This window comes from Aethalodelphis obliquidens, unplaced genomic scaffold (assembly GCF_003676395.1).
Source record: "Aethalodelphis obliquidens isolate GAN/ISIS:26980383/991018 unplaced genomic scaffold, ASM367639v1 scaffold8, whole genome shotgun sequence".
Taxonomy (NCBI): domain Eukaryota; kingdom Metazoa; phylum Chordata; class Mammalia; order Artiodactyla; family Delphinidae; genus Aethalodelphis; species Aethalodelphis obliquidens.
The window spans coordinates 1115666-1123974 of record NW_020837952.1 but is presented as its reverse complement, the minus strand read 5'-3'; the positions used below and the strand labels follow the sequence as shown (position 1 = coordinate 1123974).

At 42.5% G+C, this 8309-nt stretch overlaps 1 protein-coding gene across 1 annotated transcript; it reads left to right on the top strand.

Annotated features, from left to right (window-relative positions):
* Window positions 1-6090: 6090 nt before the first annotated feature.
* LALBA (lactalbumin alpha) lies at window positions 6091-8092 on the top strand. Its single transcript, XM_027108224.1, has 4 exons — window positions 6091-6243; window positions 6568-6726; window positions 7204-7279; window positions 7760-8092. Exons 1-4 carry the CDS (start codon window positions 6114-6116, stop codon window positions 7818-7820), a joined length of 426 nt encoding a protein of 141 aa, XP_026964025.1. The 5' UTR covers window positions 6091-6113; the 3' UTR covers window positions 7821-8092.
* The last annotated feature ends 217 nt before the right edge of the window (window positions 8093-8309 follow it).

The following is an 8309-nucleotide window of genomic DNA, read 5'->3' as shown; positions in this document are numbered from 1 at the left end:
CCCTTCAAGTTGAAGCAAAAGGATGATAAACGGCAACACAAAGCCATACCAAAGCATAAAACTCTCTGGTAAAGGTAAATATATAGACAAAAACAGAATCCTATAGTATGGTAATGTAGGTGTGTAAACCATTTTCAAATCTGGTATAGAATTTAAAGAACAAAAGCATAAAAAGTCATTATAAATCTATGTTAGTAGATATACAATATAAAAGGGGCATTTTCTCTGACCACAGGAGAGTAAATTAAAAATCAATAGCATTTTTCTTCCAGGCGGCGGGGAAAGAGGTGGCCCTGGCGGGTCCGCGCGGCCTTGGGGCCGGAGCCCGGGTCCCCGCCCGCCCCAGCGCCCGCCGCCGGCCGAGCCCCGCGCCCCGCGCCTCCGTCCTGGGTCGCGGTGGTCGGAGGTGCGCCCGGGTCTGCGGGGACAGGCGGGCGCAGAGGTCGCTTGTGTGTGTGTGGGGGGTGGTGCGACGAGGTTCCGGTGCCTCCGCGGAGCATTGTGGGTCTGGGGCTGGGGGCGCTCTGGCTTGCTATGCTCTCCGCACTTTCCCGGCTCCGAAGCCTCGAGAACACGGCTAGGCAGCAGTAGTTTAATGGGGAGTTTGCCTGCTGGGAACTAGGGGCCTGCTGGGGTCTCAGTTCTTTTTTTTTTTTGCGGTACGCGGGCCTCTCACTGTTGTGGCCTCTCCCATTGCGGAGCACAGGCTCCAGAGGCGCAGGCTCAGCGGCCATGGCTCACGGGCCCAGCCGCTCCGCGGCATGTGGGATCCTCCCGGACCGGGGCACGAACCCGTGTCCCCTGCATCAGCAGGCGGACTCTCAACCACTGCGCCACCACGGAAGCCCTGGGGTCTCAGTTCTTGGCTGGCCCCGGAACACGAGGTTGCCAGGCGTGTGACGGCAGCAGGTAGGAGTGAGCCGCTGGTGCAGTGATGAGCAGGAGAGGAAGGACGGCGGCTGTTGGCCTGTGAACCTCGCAAGAATGACCAGCCAACACAACCCAGACCAAGGTCAGTGGGCCCAGCTCGGTCCTGGGCAGCTGGTCGGTGGAATAGACCTGCAGGTGTGGCTCTTGTCACTCTAGGACTGGCTTCAGGACAGATCCTGCTGATGAGGCCAGGGCACCGTCCTCAGTTCTCCAGGAGAGTGTGCTGGAGTGGAGCCGGTGGCGGGGGGCTGGGGGTGTGTGTGCCCGACTCAGCACTGCAACCACGCAAGTCCAGTCTGCTGGCAAGGGCAGTGGGGAGCCGGGGGAAGTCATGGCCTTGGGAATGTCCTCTGATGAAAAAGAACCTGCAGGCTTATAAAATAACTTGTGTGTGGAACGTTGGTGGGTTGAAAAGCAGTTCTGTGTGCTTTTCCCCCTTGCTGTGGATCAGCAGTGCTGAGGCAGCAGGCGTGAAACAGAAGTGTGAGCAGAGACCGTCTGGAATCCCCAAACTCCAGGGAAACTAAAGGTGACAGCCAGCCTAGTGAAGAGGAGAGGAGTTGGGGGTGGGGGCGGTGGCGGCAGCCAGCAGGTGCCCCTCATCTCAGGGCCCTACGCCTGGCTCCAGCCAGCTGGCCAGGGGCGCTGCAAGGTCTTCCGGGCGAGCAGAGCCCACAGTCCTGAGCTGTTCTTTGCTGTGTTTGGATTATCTCCCGCCATCCAAGGGGAGAAATCTAGATGAGATTTAAGAATTAGTGCTTTATGAATGTGGATCTCATAGTTGAAACCTCAGAACACGTGTTTTCAGCACAAGGTTTCATAGTTGAAACCTCGGAACACGTGTTTTCAGCACAAGGTGTTAAAGTGAATGGAAGGATTCAACCCCTTTTCAAGGAGGGTGTCTCCATGTGGGCAGAACTAGAGAATAAATGGGTCTTGAATAAAAAAAAAAATCAATAGCATTAAAATATCTAGGAACATCTCTAAGTATTTAGAATTTAAGCAATATACTTAAAAAATTGAGATATAATTGACATGTAGCATTATATTAGTTTCAGGTGTACAACATAATAATTTGATATTTGTATATATTGCAAAATGATCGCCATGGTAAGTCTAGTTAATATTCATCACCACACATAATTACAAAAAATTGTTTTGTGTGTCATGAGAACTTTTAATATCTACTCTCTTAGCAACTTTCAAGTGTTCAGTACAGTATTATTAACTACAGCAACATATTGTTAAATAACTGAAGTGTAAAGGAAGACATCACAAGGGAAATTAGAATATATCAAAATGATGCAGTGAAAGCAGTGCTTAGAAGGAACTTTATATCTTTAAATGGTTATATAGGAAAAGAAAATTTTAAAATTTTAATCTAAGCTTACACCTCGAGAAGCTAGATAAAGAAGAGCAAGGTAAACTTAAAGAAATAGAACAAAGGAAATACTGGAATACAAAATGAAATAGTGGAAATCAATGAAATACAAAAGGAACCAATAATAGAGAAAAATCAACAAAGCAAAAAATTAGATCTTTGACAAATCAATAAAGTTGATAAATATTCAGCTAGATTGATTAAAAACAGATTAAGCACAAATTATTAATATGAAAGAAGAAGAGTCACTGCAGATCCTTAAAATATTAATGGAATAAAAAGGTAGTATTATGAACAAACTTTTGCCAATAAATTTGACAATTTAAATGAAATGGAAAAATTATTTGAAAGATACCAGTGACCAAAAGTGGCACAAGAATTAATAAAAATTGGAATAGCTGTATATCTACAAAATAATTAAATTCATAATTGAAAACCTTCCCACTATGAAAACTCCAGACTCAGATTAGTTCACTGGTGAATTCTATAAAACTTTAAGTAAGAAATAATAAATAATACCGGCCCTTCAGATATTCTCTCAGAAACTAGAGGAGGAGGGAACACTTTATAACTTTTTTTGTGAGACCAGAATAATCCTAATATCAAAACCTAACAGAGACATTATAGAAGAAAATCACAGATCAATGTACCTTATGAACATAGACACAAAAATCCTCAATAGAATTTTAGCAAAATAATTCCAGCAACATACAAATATGCTTATGTGCCATGAGCAAGTGTGGTTTATTTCAGGAATGCACAATTTGTTTAATATTCAAAAATTCATTAGTGTTATTCAGAGGAGGAGGGAATTCCCTGGCCGTCCAGTGGTTAGGACTCCATGCTTCCACTATAGGAGGCAAAGTAAGAGGTATAGAAATAGATGGACACATACATTTTCAATTGATTTTTGATAAAGATGCCAAGGTAATTCATTGGGGAGAAGAGAGTTTGTCATTTCAGCAAATGTTCTAGAACAACTGGGTATATATAAAAAAACTTATAGAACAACTGTCCATATTGGGGAAAAAAACAACAAAACCAAACCAAACCCTGACTCCTATCTCAAACCATACACAAGAATTAACTCAAAGGTATTACAGATCTAACTGAAAAATATAAAATGATAACACTTCTGGAGAAAAACATAGGAGAAAATCTTGGCGACTTGGAGTATGTAGGCAAAAATTTCTAAGTTGGGCTATAAAAGGCATTAAATAAAAAAGAAAAGAGATAAATTGGATTTGATCAAAATAAAAAAACTTTTATTCAAATTACTCTATTAAGAAAATAAAAAGGCAAGCCATAGATTGAGTGAAAATATTTACAATAAATATATCTGAAGAAGAACTTGGATCTAGTATATACCAAAAAATCTTCCAACTTAATTAGAAGACAACGTAAAAAAAAAATGGGCAAAAGATATGAACAGGAACTTTAGAAAAGGAGGCTTAAAATTGGCCAATTGTTACATAGTCAATATTTTATGATAACTTTGTATGAAGTATAACCTATAAAAATATTGAATTAACTGTGTTGTACACCTGAAACTAATATAATATTGTAAGTCAACTATATTTCAATAAAAAAATCATATAGTAAAAAAACCCTATAATACCCAAAAGACAACCTTTAGAATGGGAGAAAATATTTGCAAATGAAGCAAGTGATAAGCAAGTGATAATCTCCAACATTTACAAGCAGCTCATGCAGCTCAATAACAAAAAAAACAAACAACCCAATCCAAAAATGGGCAGAAGACCTAAACAGACATTTCTCCAAAGAAGACATACAGATGGCCAACAAACACATGAAAGGATGCTCAACATCACTAATCACTAGAGAAATGCAAATGCAAAGTGCAGTGAGGTATTACTTCACACCAGTCAGAATGGCCATCATTAAAAAATCTAGAAACAATAAATGCTGGAGGGGGTGTGGAGAAAAGGGAACCCTCTTGCCCTGTTGGTGGGGATGTAAATTGATACAGCCACTATGGAGAACAGTATAGAGGTTCCTAAAAAACTAAAAATAGAACTACCATATGACCCAGCAATCCTGCTACTGGGCATATACCCTGAGAAAACCATAATTCAAAAAGAGTCATGTACCACAATGTTCACTGCAACACTATTTACAATAGCTGGGACATGGAAACAACCTAAGTGTCCATCATCGGATGAATGGATAAAGAAGATGTGGCACATATATACAATGGAATATTACTCAGCCATAAAAAGAAACGAAACTGAGTTGTTTGTAGTGAGGTGGATGGACCTAGAGTCTGTCATACAGAGTGAAGTAAGTCAGAAAGAGAAAAAACAAATACTGTGTGTTAACACATATATATGGAATCTAAAAACAAAAAAGCGGTTCTGATGAGCCTAGGGGAGGGACAGGAATAAAGATACATACATAGAGAATGGACTGAGGACACAGGGAGGGGGAAGGATAAGCTGGGACGAAGTGAGAGAGTAGCATTGACATATATACACTACCAAATGTAGAATAGGTAGCTAGTGGGAAGCAATGTATCGCACAGGGAGATCAGCTGGTGCTTTGTGACCACCTAGAAGGTGGATTAAGGAGGGTGGGAGGGAGACGCAAGAGGGAGGGGGTATGGGGATATATGTATACCTATAGCTGTTTCCATTTGTTATACAGCAGAAACTAACACAACATTGTAAAGCAGTTATACTCGAATAAAGATGTTAAAAAAAAAAAAGAAATCAGGTTTAGACATTGAGGTAGAGAGAATGACCCCCTGCATGAAGGAAGCTAACAGCTATTGGCACCGTGACGTGAAGCTTGATGCCAGCAAGTCGAAGGAATCATCAGAACTAGTATCCGAAACTCTACTGCTCAAGGACACTGATCCGAAAGCTCAGATCCAGAATCTTGTTTTATAGGCTCTAGATATATACTACTCCAACCTTCAAGTGCTGGAAGTCCAATCTTCCCACTGGCTTGGGTCACTCTTTTTTTAACCTTCTGTGGCCAACTCTGAAGCTGTCTACAAGTTTATGTGTTTATGAACAAGTCTGTTACAAGTTATTACTTTTAGGTTTACAATTTAGTGGTAGTGGTGGTTGGATGTGGGGAGGCTGATAATAGCTCATAGGGTGGCTAGATACTGTCACACACACTTTTCAAGTTCTCCATTTTCATGACATAGGAAGTCTCTGGGTCCACGTTATATCTGATTCTCAGTCTATGTTGCCATATTCTATCTCTATTCCTGAGCCCTCAGCCACGAACTGGCATATCAAGGAATTCTTCCTTTGTTTCATGCCTGGGTCGACTGGGCAAGTGGCAGCTCTGATCTTGGAACCATGACAAGTGATGATATACACTCCTTTCCCAAATTCTGTATTTCTCTAAGGAGAAGGGGGAGTTGGCCATGGACCCTTTTTGTGTTTTCGAATTGCTTCACTCGTATTACCCCTGAGGCCTCTTTTGTTCCTGAAGTAGGTTGGGGACATCCTGCTTCCTAGAACCAACACTACAAGAAATAAAGGTATAAACAAAGCCAAATGGGAAACAGGATCATGCTTGTCACTCTCTCTGGACAGGTAACAATACCTAGTATGGTCTAGAGATTCTGGGAAGGAAGGGAATAATGGGGTGAAATTACGAAGGCAGCTGGCAGGCTAAATGTTTCTTTGTTGGCATGACCAGTCTCTCTTCATCCTCTTCCTGGATGTAGGGCTTGATGCCGGGACCCCTGAGGCTTTCTCCACAAATAAAAGGAGGTGAAGCTGTGTGGTGACCCCATTTCAGAATCTTGGGAGCAGCCAAAACGATGTCCTTTGTCTCTCTGCTCTTGGTGGGCATCCTGTTCCATGCCGTCCAGGCCGAACAATTAACAAAATGTGAGTTGTTCCAGAGGCTGAAAGACCTGGATGGCTATGGAGGCGTCACTTTGCCTGAATGTGAGTTCCCTGCTATCTTGCTTTGTTCCGTACTTCATCTTCTTCTGTCTTCCCCACCCTTCTCTTCCTCCTCTTTTTTTCTCTACTTTTAACTCAATTATCTAATAATCCTCTTATCTGCTCATCTGTTTACTCTTTTATTACATTTATTCACCTATCTCTCCTTTCTCCCATTGTCTGATTGGTTTTTGGAACTCTTAATCTTATCAAGATGCTCTGTGGTCGGCCGTATTTGGAGATTGGCTGGAGAGCCTCTTTCTGTCTGTCCACATTTATGCTATATGCGGACATCCCTGTGATATCTCTTTTTCATCTTTCTTTCAGGGGTCTGTACCGTATTTCATACTAGTGGGTGTGACACACAAACCATAGTAAATAACAATGACAGCACAGAATATGGACTTTTCCAGATCAATAATAAAATTTGGTGCAGAGACAACCAGATCCCTCACTCAAGGGACATCTGTGGCATCTCCTGTGACAGTGAGTGACCACTTTTACCATGTTCCTGTGTTTTATTGGAGCCTATTCCTGGGATAATCTCCTTTTTTGGCGTCAAGCACACCTCTAACTTCACTGCCTTGGACGCCACATCAACTGTGGGACTTCAACTGATAGTACTGAGTAAGAGGCTGTTAGAATTTTTCATTATCACCAAATCCCCAGACAGTCCCTTAAAGTTCATGCGTAGATGATTTGAACTGTTTGGGGATCTTGAAGTCTAGTACCCTGCATTTTCAGAGTAAGTCAGTTGATGAAGTTGATAATTCTTCTAGAGATGCCCCCAGAGAAGTGAAGGGAGTCCTTACCTAGGGGGAGGCATTATTGTACTGGATTTATCATATAGAAAGGCAACAGGCATAAGCCTCTAGATCAAAGAAGGACCAGGCAAGAGGGAAACTCATTACCTTTCTGGGTAATACTTAGCTCTCTCATTTTTCCCCCTGTAACTCCTGCCAGAGTTCCTGGATGATGACCTTACTGATGACATTATGTGTGTCAAGAAGATTCTGGATAATGTAGGAATTAACTACTGGTGAGTCTCCATTCTATATTCTACGTTACCCTTCTCCTCCTTCTTCTCACCCCTTTAGTCCCAGCATCATCCCCCTTTCTCTCTATTTCCTGGTATTTAAGCTAGAATGTAGTCTTCAAAACAAAACTCATCAAACAGACTCAGGTTTTCAGCTTTCAAGCCTCACTCACTCCACTCCTGTTTAGCAATTTTCCTAACAAGTGTTCCCTAATAGAGGGCTGACACCCAGGCTTTCCTTCACCTGGATTTGAATATTTAATTCTAAAGCAAGCCCTTTGTACCACTGCCCTACAATTTTCTTGGAGTTAAAAAAAATGGACCTTACTCCACTAGGTGGCTCAGTGTCCCTTGGCATCTGGCTAGGAAAGTGTAATTTTCACCCATACTCTTCCACCTCGTCCCTCCTGGGGATAAAGCTAGATGGAAGTTTGCACTAAGATCCGGCCAGTCAACTTGCCTTGTTTCTTTCTTCATGATCAGGTTGGCCCATAAAGCACTCTGTTTTGAGAAGCTGGATCAGTGGCGCTGCGAGAAGTGGTGAACACCTGCTGTCTTTGCTGCTTCTGCCCTTTTTATGTTCCTGGATCTCCTCTCCCCTATGGCTACCTCGTTTTGCTTCTTTGTACCCCCTTGAAGCTAATTTGTCTCTGAGCCCTGAGCCCTGTAGTGACACCATTGGGCTATTGCAAGGACTGTTCTCCAGGGATGAGTGACTGGTGCTCTGGACTTTTGACCCTTGCTCAGTGCCCCCAGTGGCACTTTCATTACAACGGTGGATTCTACCTTTATCCTGAATAAAGGGCCTGATTTTGAGTGGCTGGCTGTATTTTCTTCCTGGAGGGAGAGGGAGGAAATAGGGTGAGTAGGTGGACATGGCCATGGGTCATAGCCACCTTCATCTCTGCTAAAGAGGAAATAGGCTGAACTTATAATAACTCAAAGGTACAGATTACTTTCTGTATCAGTTCAATTCAACGAACATTTATTGATCACCTAGCGTACTAAAAAACTGTGGAGGGGTACTACATTT

Excerpts from the sequence above, each read along its gene's own strand:
- LALBA (XM_027108224.1), top strand. The coding sequence starts at position 6,114 with ATGTCCTTTGTCTCTCTGCTCTTGGTGGGCATCCTGTTCCATGCCGTC. Across the intron at positions 6,244-6,567 it reads AGGCGTCACTTTGCCTGAAT|GGGTCTGTACCGTATTTCAT; the intron begins GTGAGTTCCCTG and ends TCTTTCTTTCAG. Across the intron at positions 7,280-7,759 it reads AATGTAGGAATTAACTACTG|GTTGGCCCATAAAGCACTCT; the intron begins GTGAGTCTCCAT and ends CTTCATGATCAG.